Source organism: Octopus sinensis, linkage group LG6 (assembly GCF_006345805.1).
Source record: "Octopus sinensis linkage group LG6, ASM634580v1, whole genome shotgun sequence".
Lineage (NCBI taxonomy): Eukaryota > Metazoa > Mollusca > Cephalopoda > Octopoda > Octopodidae > Octopus > Octopus sinensis.
This window is the reverse complement of record NC_043002.1, coordinates 108,801,161-108,818,660: the sequence shown is the minus strand read 5'-3', so window position 1 is coordinate 108,818,660 and position 17,500 is coordinate 108,801,161. Positions and strand designations below refer to the sequence as shown.

The following is a 17,500-nucleotide window of genomic DNA, read 5'->3' as shown; positions in this document are numbered from 1 at the left end:
TTGCTTCCAAACCTGAAATTTCTTCACTGTTTGAATTGAACTGGGAATCTTGGGGTTAGTAGCCCATGCTCTTAACCACTATGTCACGACATATGGCATAGTGGTTAAGAGAATGGGCTACTAACCCCAAGATTCCGAGTTCGATTCCGGGCAATGACCTGGATATTAATAATATAATAACATCGAAAAATACCTTAGGAGTGAGAACCAAGGTTTGAAATTTCCCCAAGATACCTGATGAAGGCTGGAGGGTGTATCAGCCGAAACATGTTAACAACAAACAAGAGGAGGACAAATATCCATCAAATGTAAATAATGTAAATAATGGATCAGCTGAAATGTTCTTATTTGTCCTTATAAAAAGGAAATCTCTGATGATGTATTTCTTACTACAGTAATGCCTTCAAAGGCAGTGGATTCAATGGTGAAATTATCTACATTGCAATTACCACCATCCCAAATTAAGAAGAGGTGATGAAGCATTTTATGCTCCACACTGTTTTTTCATTAAATGTTACATCTAATATTGCCAAAACCATTTTTAGCCTCAATTTACAAGCATTTCTCTGCTAACCATAAATATGGGAAATTACTTGATTGATATACTGTTAAATTAAATTACAGTCACACCATTAATGTGAAGGTTATTATATTGTATACTCCTCACTACAAAAGAAAAAGAGGAAAAACAAGTCAACTGAAGATATAGAAATACCCTAAAATCCTACTCACTATATCTAATAATGCAGAAGCTTTACATCTATCAAACCAACCTAAACCTTAATATAATTTACAAATGTTACATTTGCATGACCAAAGGAAACTTTAAACAAAGATACTGAAAAGGGAAACTTGACAAAATTATTCAACTACATCTAGTAATTATAAGAATTACAACATGAAATGGACAATCACTGGAAGATCAAGACATTATTAGAATATAAATAAAAAGTATAATTAAAAATATAATTCCCTGCTTAATCTGCCATAGTACCCAGAGATTGATAATTGTTTGTATTAGCTTATATTCTGACTTCAAATCTTGCTAAGGAAAGAATTTCTCTGTGATAGATCAGTGTTCTATGATACTTCTTGTTAATTTACTTCTATAAAAACAAGATTTCATGGGTCTTTGTGGAGTTGTATAAAGATTAGCAGTTTTGTTTTTAAATCTGCATCGAGTGTGCTTGAATGGTGCTTTTCACGTGCCAATGGCATGGGTGCCAGTCAGGCGGCACTGGCATCGGCCACAAATATGAAGTGAAATTGTCGTTGTGCTGATGCCAGTTCTGATTGACTGGTACCCGTGCTGGTGGCACATAAAACGCACCATTCAGACATGAGCGATGCCAGTGCTGCCTGACTGACACCTGTGCCAGTGGCACAAAAAAAGCACCATTTGAGCGTGATTGATGCCAATGTTACTGCCAGGCTCCTGTGCCAATGGCATGTAAAAAGCACCCACTAGACTCTTGGAGTGGTTAGCATTATGAAGGACATCCAACTGTAGAAACTTTGTCAGATCAGATTGGAGTCTGGTGCAGGCTTCTGCCTGGCTGATTCCTCTTAAACTGTCCAATCCATGCCAGCATGGCAAGCAGACGTTAAATGATGATGATGATGATGATGATGATTTTATAGAAAACTAGCAGCATTGCCCGGGTATGTAAGAGCCCCTAGTAGGCAACGACTAATCCCAATCTAGTCCTTTCCCTCTAGGGAACGAAGGCGCATGTGTAGTTTGCAATGTCTTCTCTTCACTCGAATACTTCTGTGTATACGATGTTCCTAGCTGTCCCTTTGGGCGATAAAAAGGTCGAGTTTGTGTCCCCTAGACAGAAAATGTGTTGCATATAAAAAGCTTAGATTCCCGACCCCATGTCACACAGACACACAGACACACAGACAGACAAACTGCCGTTTATATATAGAGAGATACCATAATTTTTCAGGAACTCGATACTCTGCAACTTTATCCTTATGAAATCATTCCTAAAAAGCTGTATTTATGTAAGAGCTCTTTGGCCAGCCGACTTTATGTCATCAAAGATTTGAAACTCACAGCCTTCCTCAACTGTACAGAAGATGTCCTACCAATGCCGCAGTAAGTAAATTATCAAATATTTGTCAGCTTCTTTATTTCCATTATTTTTCAGTTTTTTTTTGTTTTTTTTTTTAGCCATTAACCCTTTAGTGTTCAGATTATTCTATCAAACATATTGCTAATTGATTCCCATTGATTTGAATTAATCATGCATTATCTCATATCTTCAAGAGCTTGATGGTGTAATTACTTAATGTAGAATAACATTGTAGGGTAGGTGTGAGAGCCTGGATCTGGTCAGTTTGAACATAAAACAGATTAAATATTTTGGCCGGATATGGCCAGTTTAAATACCAAAGGGTTAAACCTTCTTCTTGCCCAGTATGAACTGGCTACTAGGTCCCAGGATTGCAGTGGGAGAGGGGAGGCGGGGTTAATGAGGATGTTGGTGATTCATATTTAGTTTCATTTCTTGAAACTTTTAGTCAATAAACAAGATGGGGCGGGTAAAGCAACAAAAAAAACAAAAAAAAGGTGCCCCTCCACCCTGATTTATATAATGAGGATGGAATTTGAGATTGGTTGAAAATGGATGAGATCCTTATATTTGGACACTCCTCCACCCCCTCCTCCTCCTCCTCCTCCACTACCACCACCACCACCACCACCACCACCACCACCACCACCACCACCCCACCCTCCTCTGTCATGACCGAGCTGGTTGCTCTCTGACACCAAAGATGACCTCACACCACAGACCCCCATGTCTTGATGGTGTTTCAAACAATTCCATTTCTGGTAGAACATTTTCTGACACATCATTGTCATTGTCTGCTGTTTAGCCCTAGGTCAAGCCTTGGTCAAGGAGACCAATGATCGAAGGGTGTTAAAGCTTGGCTGCTCCCAATACTTTCCAAAGGTTCCATGGTCGTGTGGTTAAGAAGTTAACTTCCCAACCACAGATTTCAGGTTCAGTTCCACTACATAAAACTTTGGCAGCTGTCTTCTGCTGAAGCCCTAGGCTAGTCAAATCCTTGTGAGTGGATCTGATAGACAGAAACTGAAAACAAGGCGGCAAGTTGGCAGAAACGTTAGCACTCCGGGCGAAATGCTTAACGGTATTTCATCTGCCGTTATGTTCTGAGTTCAAATTCCGCCGAGGTCGACTTTGCCTTTCATCCTTTCAGAGTCGATTAAATAAGTACCAGTTACACACTGGGGTCGATATAATTGACTTAACCCATTTGTCTGCCCTTGTTTGTCCCTTCTGTGTTTAGCCCCTTGTGGGTAGTAAAGAAATAGGTATTTCATCTGCTGTTACGTTCTGAGTTCAAATTCCGCCGAGGTCGACTTTGCATTTCATCATTTCGGGGTCGATAAATTAAGTACCAGTTACGCACTGGGGTCGATATAATTGACTTAATCCGTTTGTCTGTCCTTGTTTGTCCTTTCTGTGTTCAGCCCCTTGTGGGCAATAAAGAAATAAGAAACTGAAAACACACACACACACACATGTATATATGGCTGTGTGAATGTATGTTTGTGTCTTCTTGTCTCAACATCACATGTTGGTTGTAAACGAGTGGCATTGTCATCAAGCAGTGGCATTCCCAGTTTTCTGTGAAAATCATGTCTGGCTACGAGGAAATATTACTTTGCTTGCCTCAATAAACTCTGTCTGACCCATACAAGCATGGAAAAGTGGACGTTAAAACAGTGATGATGATATTAGTGAGTGTAAGGCAGCAAGCTGGTAGAATTGTTAGTATGCTGGATGAAATGCTTAGTGGTACTTCACCTGTCTTTACGTTCTGGGTTCAAGTCCCACTGAGGTCGACTTTGTCTTTCATCCTTTTGGGGTCGATAAATTAAGTACCAATGAAACACTGGGGGTGATGTAATCCACTTGCCCCCTTCCCACAAATTTGAGACCTTGTGCCTCCAGCAGAAAGGATATTAGTGAATGTAACTTGATTGGTGTTATCCAAAGTGTATTTTCCATTCTGAACACAATGGGAATGTAATTTGAATGATATTTCACTGATATTTCTATCTGGTTCACTTCTCTTGAGTGTTGTTAGACATTAGCGAAAGGACTGTTTAAAACTTTTCATACCAACCCACTTGAGACCACCACCACCTGTTCAATTCTACTACACAAACTTCCTGTTTTATTGCGATCTAAATAAACTTTCCCATCAAAATTTTATTGTAATTTGTTCTAAAGACCAGCTTAATAGCAACAAAGTTATTTTACTAAATTCTTCCTTATCATCAAAACTGAGACAAAAGCTGTGTAATTTCAATAAAAATTTAGTAACAAAAGGTTTAAAGCATCATCAATCAGCCATTGTTGATGTTGTTATATGTGTTGACATCATTCATTCAGTTTGTGGAGCAATAGCAATTTCTCTCTCTGCATATGAGGGAGATGAATATCGTTTGTGATAAACGGCACCTTTAAATAAATTTTTTTTAAATATTTATATTTTAAATAGTTTTCATTTTCCTTTTTTAAATTTTTATTTTATTTTATTCAATATGTAGAGGGAGGCTGTAATTGACTTTTGTTCATAATGAGTCTTTTATGCTCATTAGAATAATAAAAAATAAAAAAAGAAAACACCATCCGAGCGTGGCCGTTCGCCAGCCTTGTCTGGCACCTGTGTTGGTGGCACATAAAAAGCACCCACTACACTCACGGAGTGGTTGGCGTTAGGAAGGGCATCAAGCTGTAGAAACACTGCCAGATCTGACTGGCCTGGTGTAGCCTTCGGGCTTCCCAGACCCCAGTTGAACCGTCCAACCCATGCTAGCATGGAAAGCGGATGTTAAACGATGATGATGATGATGGTGATGCTTACCCCACCCCCTGAGCTAGCAAGTTGTCTCTCCTTCTCTACCATCATACATCTTTCACTCCCTCCATTCACTGCATCAGCTGCCCTCTTTTTCCCTTGTTGCAGCCTGTCCAGCCACATGTCCCCCCCCCTCTCTCTCTCTCTCTTATCCTTTCCCTCTGCTGCTCTTCACCTCCCCATGCATCATTGGTCACTATCCACCATTTAGCCACCATTCACTACATCCATTCCTCAACTCTACCCAATCTCCTCTTCTTTGACCCCCACTATTTACCATCCCTCAGCACTTTTTCTTTCATTCATTGTATTCCTCCTCAACCATTCCCCCGTCTCTCACTCCCCATACACTCTGGCTTTACTGACCCACACTCCTGGTTCTTCTGTCCCCAATCACTTATAGTCACCTCATACCTTAAGGGTCCTTCCATTCTCTACCTAAAAATGTGAGTAGCCATGTAACTCCCCCACTGCAGAAAACCTGTTCTGCTCTGGTGCTCCCTTTCTTGCCTGTCATTTAGCATAAAGCAACCCCCACCAGAGTTAAAAGTCTTGCAAACTGTATGGTGACCTCACTAGTGCTGGTAGTATGAAAAATACACTTTTTTTCTTTTTTTTCTCTTTTATTTGTTTCAGTCATTTGACTGCAGCCATGCTGGAGCACCACCTTTAGTCAAGCAAATCGATCCCATGACTTATTCTTTGTAAGCCTAGTACTTATTCTATTGGACCTTTTTGCCGAACCGCTACGTTACGGAGATGTAAACACACCAGCATTGGTTGTCAAGCGATGTTGGGGGGACAAACACAGACACACAAACATATACACACACATACACATATATACATATATACAATCCACTCACAAGACTTTGGTTGGCCTGAGGCTATAGTAGAAGACACTTGCCCAAGGTGCCACACAGTGGGACTGAACCCGGAACCAAGTGGTTGGTAAGCAAGCTACTTACCACACAGTCACTCCTACGCCACCCAATACATGTTTTAGAACAACTGGGATTAGGAAGGGCATCCAGCCATAGAGACCATGTTGCAACAGGCACTAGAGTATGATGCACTCCTCGGGGCCATCAGATCTTATCAAACTGTCCAACCCATGCCGGTAGGGAATAAGGATGTTAAATGATGATGATGATGAGGAGGAGGAGGAGGACGACAATGACAACGAGTAGGAGGAGGAGGATATGATTTGATTTTCTTCCCGTATCTACAACAAAGTGTAAATTTGAATTGGTTCAAGCCAGAAGAAATTGATTGCATTTTCTTTCAATGGGTCCTGTGGAAAGTTTTGCTGTTTTTTCCAGTTTATTCTGTATCTTCTGAAACGACTGATGTCAATGGGCTATTATTGATGGCTGTTATGAATTGACATTTGTTGAGATTATCTATGCATGTTTGAACTTGTTTTTGTTTATCAGAGCTTCATGCTACCTATTAGTATCTTAGAAACATACATTATATCATGCAACCCTTCACTTACGAAGCATTGAAAGCAGGTCAAGGACCCTAAGTTTTACTTAGATGCAAGTGATCTTTTAAACTGGCATTGGCACTCCATCACATATGATGATGAGGGTTCCAGTTGATCTGATCAACGGAACAGTCTGCTCGTGAAATGAAAGTGCAAGTGGCTGAGTACTCCATAGACATGCATACCCTTAATATAGTTCTTAGGGAGATTCTACTTGTTTTATGTTCAAACCAGCCAGATGTGACCTCTCACACCTATCCTATAGTGTCATTCTAAAAAGATACAACTGCACCATGGAGATCTCAAAGCTATGAGATAATGCATGATTAATTCAAGACAATTTGAGTCAATAAGCATCACAATCTGAATGCTAAAAAGCTAAAGAATTTCAAAAGAGCAGTCATAATTTTATGTTTTTGTATTATTTCAAAAATAACAAGAGATCTTTTGATTTTAAACTTGAAACTGAAATCAAAGTTTTCATCAATAATCCCAAAGAGATCTTTTGTTTTCTACGGCAGTTTCAATGATCTGATTTTTCCAAGTGGTTGGAAAGCAAACTTCTTGGCCACAGAGCTATTCCTGTGTGTACATACATCATCATCATCATCATTTAGCGTCCGCTTTCCATGCTAGCATGAGTTGGACAGTTCAACTGGGGTCTGTGAAGCCAGAAGGCTGCATCAGGCCCAGTCTGATCTGGCAGTGTTTCTACGGCTGGATGCCCTTCCTAATGCCAACCACTCCGTGAGAAGCCAACCACTCCGTGAGCGCCAACCACTCCGTGAGACATGCACATATATAAGGCACAGTGTTTACTATTTTACCACTTCAAATGGCCCCTCTCCACAATAATTGTTAACCATTTGCAAATATTTTTTTTATTCTTCTTCCCTGCTAAACCCTGGGATCTCTTTCTGTTTCCAGAATCCAAAACGTATACCATGTTCCACAAAGTGACAATGACACAACAAACTTGTATAAATATTTTCAAGAGTGTTGTGAGTTCATAGGTTAGTGACAGCTTATTGATTGATTGATTGATTGATTGATTATTGATTTCTTTCTTTTGCATCTATTTCTGCTTTGACTTTCTCAAATCTAAAATGGTTGAAATGTGACTGAAATTAGATGTTACCCCTCCACCATCTCTCATTTATCCTATCTATTTATTTATTTATTTATTTATTTTACATCACATTTAATGAACAATTCCATCAATGATTACAAGAATCTGATTATTGAGGGTTTACTGCATTTCTGACCCTAAGAGTAAGAAAGGATTGTCGGTGCAACTTGGGTGAAACAGAAATCACACAGAATATTTTTATTCAACAGGACTACTTTCAGAGTGGTGGTGGGTGGGGTAAGAAACTTCTGCTAATATGCTTCAGTGGAAGGTGTGTGGAAGCACTCCGTCGGTTACGACGATGAGGGTCCCGGTTGATCCGAATCAACGGAACAGCCTGCTCGTCAAATTAACGTGTAAGTGGCTGAGCACTCCACAGACACGTGTACCCTTAACGTAGTTCTCGGAGATATTCAGCGTGACACAGAGAGTGACAAGGCCGGCCCTTTGAAATACAGGTACAACAGAAACAGGAAGAAAGAGTGAGAGAAAGTTGTGGTGAAAGAGTACAGCAGGGATCACCAACATACCCTGCCGGAGCCTCGTGGAGCTTTAGGTGTTTTCGCTCAATAAACACTCACAACGCCCGGTCTGGGAATCAAAACCGCGATCCTATGACCGCGAGTCCGCTGCCCTAACCACTGGGCCATTGGAAGGTACACACACACACACAAACACACACACACACACACACACACACACACACACACACACACACAACTGGGAAAATACTAGCCATCATTCAATTTGGCCTTTGTTCAACCACTATATGCCTGTTAACTGTAATACTATAGGCTATACATTACAGAACAACCTAAACAGCTAAAATACATTCTGACTGGCCAAGATTTACTACATGTAGAAATTGGTGCCAAAATGTAAACCAATGTAGCAAAAATGTATGTGTTTGAGTCTCTTTCTAAAACGAGTGGCATTGTTCATTTCTAATCTTCCATGGAAACATGTCCAGCCAAAAGGAAAAATACCTTACTTGAAAACAGTGAGAGATGGTGAGAGGAGGAGAATCTGTCTCAGCATATTCCAGCTGAACCATGAAAGCATAGAAAGGGGGATGATTAAAATGATAATGATGATTATAGTAATGATCACCCATGCATGCACACATGCTGTCATATGACAAAAACATATTTCCTGCCATAATTTCTTATCTAATAATTTCTTTAGAAAGGTTTCTTTGTAACCATTTCATTACCATCAGTGCCGAGGGAGATTTATTCAATTGAACTGAAAAATGATTGTTTATGGCATAGTTTAGATAAATTAAATGGGAATTAAGCTGCAAGTGTTTAAATCAACGTTGTGTTTAATTCTTCTTTCTAAGAATTTAATTAATTTTTTTTTTGTTTCTTTACAGATGCAAATGAAATCACCCTTGCTTTTTCTGTTTTGGGAATTAGTCGCAGCACAACGATTTTGGTGGCATACATCATGTACAGTACACAGATGTCCCTTGCGGTAAGTACAAAATGTTCACAAAGACATATGGTGAATAGCAATAAGACAGTTCTGTAACTCACCATCTCCAGGCTCTGTAATAACCTCTACAGCTATCTTCCTCCCCGCAAAATCAACCTTCAGGAATGTCTTTCTGGCCCTTATTTTCTTATTGAACCAATCTCACTAGTCTTAGAAGACCCGCAAAGAGCAACAATTATGTTCCTTCTGCCAAACTCATCATCATCAGCAGCATCATAATCCTGCTGATCATCATCATTAATTAATGTCATCATTAATTATGCATCAGAATCATGTAATTATATATTTAATGGTGTTTATCTTAATGAAACAGCTGTTGAACACAAAATATAAACTATATGTCAAATTTATGCTCTTCTGCTTTTTCACCTTTGCAGATCATTCACTACATTCACTTCTATCCTATTCTGACCACCTGATACTCTCCTCTCAAACTAATGAATCTGTCCATCCACCCTTCCCAATCCTGTCCATACTCTCTCTTACACTCACCTTCTTGTACCTTGAAAGTATGCTCTGACATCTTGTTATCTCCATTATTATCTTATTTTCAGTTATTCCCTCCCACTCTTATATAATTCCAAGTAGCTATAGAACTCCTCTGTAGTGAGACGCCTGTCCATCTCCCTCTGTCATGCTGTAACCTTTCAACAGCTGGCCTCACCCCACTCCCACTACAAACCCATTCAGTCGAAGGGATTTCTCCCCACCACTCCCACTGTTTGTCTTGCAAGTTACTTGGCAATCAGAAAAAGCACCCGGTACACCCAGCAAAGTGGTTCAGATTATGAAGAGCATCCAGCCACAGAAATCGTGCCAGAACAGGGACTGAAGCTCAATACAGCCCTCTGACTTCGTTGGATCCTGTTGACATTTAATATTCAGCTTCCTTGGCAGCATGAGAGATGGACATTGAACGAGACTGCTGCTGCTGATGTAAAAGACAGTTAACTGTGGTTTCTTTGTTGTGATTAGCTAATTACAAGTCCAAATATCAACAGAAGATTGTCTATATATAGATGTAACGTATATAGACAAGTAAACAATAAGATACTTTCACTTTTAATACCACCACATTTTCTCATCTCTTTCTCTCTTCCTCTTATTATCTCTCTTAATTCTATCTCTTTCTCTGTCTCTCTGTCTTCATTTCTTCAGTCCTTGTCTTTCTATCCAACTAATTTAGCCGAATTAGGACTCCAAGCAAACTTTTATCTTATCATAATTTTGTTATTTTACGATGTTAACACAATAAACCTCAGGAAATTACTTCCCCTTTATACGAACATAAATAGACGTTTAGATAATTAATAGCAACAGAAGCAGTCTTTGTACCAAAACACATTGGATTTTTTGTATTTTTACGGTCAAAGTTTCTGTCTTTCACTTTCTCACTTCATTTCATATCCTCTTTCATTTTGTGTTCTTTTACTTTTCTATAGGTGTAGGTGTGGCCGTGTGGTAAGAAGCCTGCTTCCCAACCATGAGGTTCTGGGTTCAGACCTATTGTGTGGCATCTTGGCACACACACACACACATACACACTTTTTAAAGTGGTTGGCATTAGGAAGGGCATGTTTGTGCTCTCTGAGTGTTCTTGGTTTATCATTGGATTACTCTCTCTACTCTTTTACTTGTTTCAGTCATTTGACTGCGGCCATGCTGGAGCACCGCCTTTAATTGAGCAACTCGACCCCGGGACTTATTCTTTTTGTAAGCCCAGTACTTATTCTATCGGTCTCTTTTGCCGAACCGCTAAGTAACGGGGACATAAACACACCAGCATCGGTTGTCAAGCAATGCTAGGGTGGGGGGGCAAACACAGACACACAAACACACACACGCATATATATATATATATATATACATATATACGACGGGCTTCTTTCAGTTTCCATCTACCAAATCCACTCACAAGGCTTTGGTCGGCTCGAGGCTATAGTAGAAGACACTTGCCCAAGGTGCCACGCAGTGGGACTGAACCCGGAACCATGTGGTTGGTAAGCGAGCTACTTACCACACACCCACTCCTGCGCCACTCTACTTATCCAATATTATCCAATGTATTATCAGAATTGCGCTTGTGACACTTGTTGCATGAGACCAATGGTTCTCAATCATTTTTACCTGTGGAACCCTTTGGTTCCTATTCTACACGGATGGAATCTCAGTAGACATGGAATGTTTATAAAAAAGACATCTTACTGTATTTCTATAATAAAATGTTATGGGGAATTTTGTTTTACTTGTTTCAGTCATTTGATTGCGTCCATGCTGGAGCACTGTCTTTAATTGAACAGATTGACCTTAGGACTTATGTTTTGTAAGCCTAGTACTTATTCTATTGGCCTCTTGTGCCGAGCTGCTAAGTTACGGGGATGTAAACACACCAACATCGGTTGTCAAGCCATGGTGGAGGACAAACACAGACACACAAACACATACATACATATCATCATCATCATCATCATCATCGTTTAACGTCTGTTTTCCATGCTGGCTTGGGTTGGATGGTTTGACTGGGAACTGGCAAGCTAGGAGGCTGGGCTTCTTTCAGTTTCTGTCTACTGAATCCACTCACAAGGCTTTGGTTGGCCCAAGGCTATAGTAGAAGACACTTGCCCAAGGTGCCACGCAGTGGGACTGAACCTGGAACCATGTGGTTGGAAGCAAGTTTCTTACTGCACAGCCACGCCTCCACCTATATATATATATATATATATATATATATAATATATATATATGACAGGCTTCTTTCGGTTTCTGTCTACCAAATCCACTCACAAGGCTTTGGTCGGCCCGAGGCTATGAAGGTATATAGTAGAAGATACTTGCTCAAGGTACCATGCACTGGGACTGAACCTGGAACCATGTAGTTGGGAAGCAAGTTTCTTACTGCGCAGCCATGCCTGTGTCTACAAAAATTAAAATATTTTGTGTATTATAGAAGCATAACTAATTTCTTGCCTATAAGGTGCAGACGTGGCTGTGTGGTAAGAAGTTTGCTTCCCAACTACATGGACCTGGGTTCAGTTCCACTGCGTGGCACCTTGGGCAAATGTCTTCTGCTATAGCCTCAGGCTAACCAAAGCCTTGTGAGTGGATTTGGTAGATGGAGACTGAAAGAAGTTCATTGTATATATGTATATATTTGTGTGTGTGTGTTTGTGTGTCCCCCCCTCCATCATTGCATGACAACTGATGTTGATGTGCTTATATCCCCATAACTTAGCAGTTTGGCACAAGAGACTGATAGAATAAATACTAAGCTTACAAAGAATAAGTCCTCAGGTCGATTCGTTCGACTAAAGGCGGTGATCCAGCATGGCCACAGTCAAATGACTGAAAAAAGTAAGACAAATAAGAGAGTAAAAGAGAATAAATTTTAACAACAAAATCTTGTATGGCCCCTCCCCTTCCCTCCAAGTGCCATATGGACCCTGGTTGAGAACTACCACACAAATCATGCCCACTCTGATAATACTCATCATACAAGAGTTGTTCAGCAAACCAAGATACCAGTGCCAATTCCATCACACTTTATCCATAAGTCTAGTGGCAATATGGAAATAGGAAATGGGAATAGTTATGAGGGTGAGTCAAAAAGAAATGCCATTTTGTTTAGGACAGGTATAATTACCAACACAGGAACATGTATCATACATCAAAATGAAGCTGGTCCTCTGTGGATCACATCCCTGTTTCTCAACATAGTCACTGCTTCTCTCAATAGCAATATTCCACCCCTGAATGAGAGCATGTACCCCTGCCCTGTAAAATTCTGTTGACTGTTCTTTGAACCACTTCTTCACTACAGTTTTCTCTTCCTCATCACTGGACTATCATCTCTTCGGCCCCATGAAAGAGGGTTTGAGAGGCAAACATTATTTCAGTGATGAACAAGTGAAAACTGTGGTGAAGAAGTGGCTGAAAGAACAGTCAACAGAATTTTACAGGACAGGGATACATGCTCTCATTCGAAGGTAGAACATTGCTATTGAGAGAAACGGTGACTATGTTGAGATGTAGGGATGTGATCCACAGAGGACCAGCTTCATTTTGATGTATGATACATGTTCCTGTGTTGGTAATTATCCCTGTCCTAAACAAAATGGCATTACTTTTTGGATCACCCTTGTAGATGATGCTACTGGGAGTCTTCAGCTTTGATGCATCACACAGAAAGGGTGAAAAGAAGATATTTCAACTGTGTTTTGTTGAACCTTCATTCATAGAAGCAACAAGAGAGTCTACATTCTCTTTGTATTAGGTTGGTACATAATTATTGTGACTTTTTTCCAAAAAATTTTATTCAACAAAAATTTTAAACAAAACGCCAAGCAGAAATTGAAGTGGATGGTGAATATGCTCCAGAATAATCATTTAAAGATGTTTTTGTTAAATGTTGTTATTGTTTTTGTTGAAAAAAAGCCGCAATAACTATGCACCAACCAAATATTTAAAATAGTAGAGTGTGGTTTGAGGGAGGGTTTGCTGTTATTTCTAATTGGTTGAAGGATTATATATAGGCTATATCACCTTATTTAAGAACTGTTTATTGACATTGAATATAATTCTAGAAATCTTTCTTTAAATCTTTATTTCAGGAAGCATATGATTTTATTCAGAAACGCTGCCATTTTATCCGACCAAACCGAAATTTTATCCACCAGTTGTCCGCATGGGAAGGTTACCTTTCCAATGGAACAGTGAAAACAAATATAGAAGACCCTTATTTCTAAAGCCAGACAAACACTGAATTTTCTTACTCAATAAACAAACAGAATTTGTACTCTGACATTTTGCTGAAGGAACAAATTCTTTAACTCTTTTATTCGTTCACTGGTTTCTATTATTGCACCGTGGCCATACTGGAGCAATACCTTCTAGGGTAGACATTCTAATGACTCTTCTAATTTGCAGCCTTAAACTAATTAAGGATCTAAAGCTGGTATTAGCAGGGTTTGAACTCAGAAGGTAAAGCGCTGGAAGTAATGCTGCTGCTAAGTATTTTCTTGGTAATGGTTCTGCTAGTTTGCTGCCTTAAAGAGCAAATAATAAAGAAACTGGTGTAGGAAACTGAAGGTTGAAGTATATGGAAGGAAAGGGAATGCAGGGAAGATGGGAAGCGTTGATGAGAAAGAAACTGATGAGTGAAGAGTTTGGTGAGGTTTGAAGTAGGAAGAGTTAGAAGGGTAAGTGAAGGTGTTATCTGAAGTGTAAAGTATGGGATTAAAATAATATAAATGTTAGGCGAAGTTGGACATTCTAAAGAGAGCTAACAGAAGACCATTTAGTGAAACCATCACAGAAAAGAAAGATTAAAACTAGCAGATTCACATAGTCCGGCTGCTGGAACAACACTGTTCTAAAACTGCTTTCAAATAGATACCACCATAGGGGAAAAGAAAGAGAGGATGACCAAAAAGTACATGGCCGAAGAGATGATAGTCTGAAGTACCAAATTGCTGAACCAAGCCATGAAAGTTACAGAAAGGTTATAAGTCAGTTGATTAGAATGAGAATTATTACCTCTGCCAAGGAAGGAGGTTATATATTTTTTCTAGATAAGATGTAGTTCAGCCTTGTTCCTGGGAAAAGTACTATAGATATTATCTTCCTTGTTAGAAAAATACAAAAGTACTTAGCCATGAACATGGCTTTGTTGACCTTGATAAGATCTTTCACAAAGTTCCCTACATTGTGATTTGGTGTTCACTGAGGAGACTAGGATTAGATGAATATGATGTGAAAGCTATACAAGCCATGCATAGAGGAGCTGTTAGCAAAATGAGTACCAGGAACAAGTTCAGCTATGGATTTAGTATTTAAGAAGGGGTTCATCAGGGTTCTATCCTCTGATCTCTTCTGTTCATTATAATCCTCCAAGCTATTACAGAGGAATTTCAGACCAGCTGCCAGTGGGTACTCCTATGTTTTGATGTCCTAGATCTTATAGCTAAATCTATGATGGTTCTGGATAAGAATTTCCAGATGTGAAAGCAAAATTTAGAACTGAGAGACCTTCAAAGTTTACTTAGGGAAGACTAAAATATTGGCATGTAGATGAGAAGACAGGGCCCTGCTACCATCTGAGAAATAGTCATACTTAATATGTAGAAAAGGAGGATATAGGAGTTCCATATGGTGGACCCAGTATACAAGGGATGCAATAGAATCAGGCAGATTATTGGAGAGGAAAGACTTCATATGCACTGAAAGCTCACAGGAAATAGGTTCTATCAACTGCAAGCTTCTGTTTCTTAGGTGAGCTAATTAGCAGTGAGAGTGATTGTTCAGGTAGCATAGTAGCCAGAGTAAGAATGGTCTGGAAAATAAAAGTAAAACGTTTATCTCTCAGAATAACAAAATTATATGATGTGTGTGTCACAAAATATTTATTTTTATCATAAACAAAAAAATTTGTCATTGCTACAATGATAAATGCCAAGATAGTTCAAAGATTATTATTGGACAAGGTACGATTGTAGTCACTGTTCTGGGTTTCTTGTTGTTGGTTGATTGTTGTGTGTTGCTCTCAGTGCCGTCCATTGTTTTTGGGTTGTCACAGCACTCTGGTCTGCTGCTTGTTCTGCTACTGTCTTCTGACCACCATGCTCTGCATTCAGTCTGCTGCCTACCGTCTGCCCATAGTAGTTAAAGTATGGTGAATATATAATGGTAGTTTTGGTAAGAAAAAGTGTGCCAAAGGCAATATTGTTGTTAGTTCCAGTTCCACATGAAGTCTTGAATGGTCAGCTGTTTTGTTGACTTTGGTAATATTTTAGTGAATTGCGATTGTATTCTTGAATTGCTTTTTTGCATCAGATATTGTGATCCAGGTTTGATTTCTAAGTTTGATATCATCGTTTAATGACTACTTTCCATGCTAGCATGGGTTGGACGATTTTGACTGAGGGCTACACCAGGCTCCAATCTTGATCTGGCAGAGTTTCTACAGCTGGATGCCCTTCCTAACGCCAACCACTCCAAGAGTGTAGTGGGTGCTTTTTACGTGCCACTGGCATGGGGGCCAGTCAGGCGGTACTGGCAATGGCCACGCTCAAATCTTTTTACACATGCCACCGGCACAGGTGCCAGTTAAATATTCCTGCTACATGGGCACATGAAGTGGGCGGGATGCTGCATGGTAGTGTGGTGTGGGTTAACAAGCACACTTCACTGGATTTGTGTGTATGAACACGGGAGTATTAACAAAGGGAAAAAATGAAAACTAGATATCTCCTGAATGACATTGTATCTGTAATTACTGTATCCTTTTGTTCACCTTGATTGTAAATGTGAAAAAGCTGAGTACCCTCGTTACTCATTCCTTTATGACTCATCACTCTCATTCACACTGCTTTCTTTGTGTCTCTCACTTTGTAAGGTCATTGGTGAGTGGACAGACATGTGGTCAAACGGTTCCTCTAGTTGTGTTGTGGACATGGTTGCCTCTCTAGTGATGGTGCCATGAAAAATTTACCCAAGATACCCTGTAATGTGGTTGATGCTAGGAAGGGACTCCAGCTGTAGAAATCAAGCCAAAGAGGAAACTCTGACGTGTCTAGACAAGCAGCATCCCCCAAATATGTTCTGATTCAAACTGTGGTGACCCATCCAAACCATGCCAGCATGGGAAGTGGATATGAAATGATGGTAATGATGATGATGAAGACGACAACTTAACCCTTTCGTTACCATATTTATTTTGAGATGCTCTGTGTTTCTTTCAATTGATTTTAAACATAACAAAGAATTTAGTAAAATAACTTAGTTATCATTAAACTAGTGTTAGGAACATAAATTGTGACTAAGGTTTGGTGGAAGATTTTAATGCAAAACTTATGAAAACAACACAGTTGTACTATAGAACCAGAGCTGGGTTCAGCCAGGTTGGTATCAAAAGGGTTAAGAATTGTTTGTCTATTATATATTTTAACCCTTTTGTTACCATATTTATTTTGAGATGCTCTGTGTTTCTTTCAATTGATTTTAAATATAACAAAGAATTTAGGAAAATAACTTAGTTATCATTAACCCATTAGCATTTAAACCGGCCATATCCGGCCAAAAGTATTCTGCCTGTTTTATGTTCAAACTGGCCCGATCTGGTCTCTCACACCAACCCTACAATATCATTTTAATAACAGTTACCTCATCAAAATCTCATAGCTACAAGATAATGCATGATTAGTTCAAAACAAAGTGGATAAAAAAGCATTAATTTTGGCAGAATAATGCGAACACTAAAGGGTTAAGCTAATGTTAGGGACATATATTGTAACTAAGATTTGGTTGAATAGTTTAATTCAAAACTTATGAAAACAAGACATTTGTACTACAGAGCCAGAGGCGGTTTCAGATGAGTTGGTATCGAAAGAGTTAAAAATTGACTCAAAATATTTTAATGTTATCAATTGTCAAATTTAATGTCCTGTTACTAAACTAGGCAGACTGCACTATTTGAGAACTGCATATCC

At 39.4% G+C, this 17,500-nt stretch overlaps 1 protein-coding gene across 2 annotated transcripts in view; it reads left to right on the top strand.

The window, feature by feature from the left end:
• The window catches only part of LOC115212737 (serine/threonine/tyrosine-interacting-like protein 1), a 47,560-nt gene extending 33,740 nt beyond the window's left edge, over nucleotides 1-13,820 (top strand). For both annotated transcript variants that reach the window (XM_036504209.1, XM_029781386.2), the window contains 4 exons: nucleotides 1,953-2,104; nucleotides 7,319-7,404; nucleotides 8,896-8,996; nucleotides 13,625-13,820. In XM_036504209.1, coding sequence (XP_036360102.1) covers nucleotides 1,953-2,104; nucleotides 7,319-7,404; nucleotides 8,896-8,996; nucleotides 13,625-13,759 — 474 coding nt within the window. In that variant the 3' untranslated portion in view covers nucleotides 13,760-13,820. The remainder of the gene's footprint in view (nucleotides 1-1,952; nucleotides 2,105-7,318; nucleotides 7,405-8,895; nucleotides 8,997-13,624) is intronic.
• The last annotated feature ends 3,680 nt before the right edge of the window (nucleotides 13,821-17,500 follow it).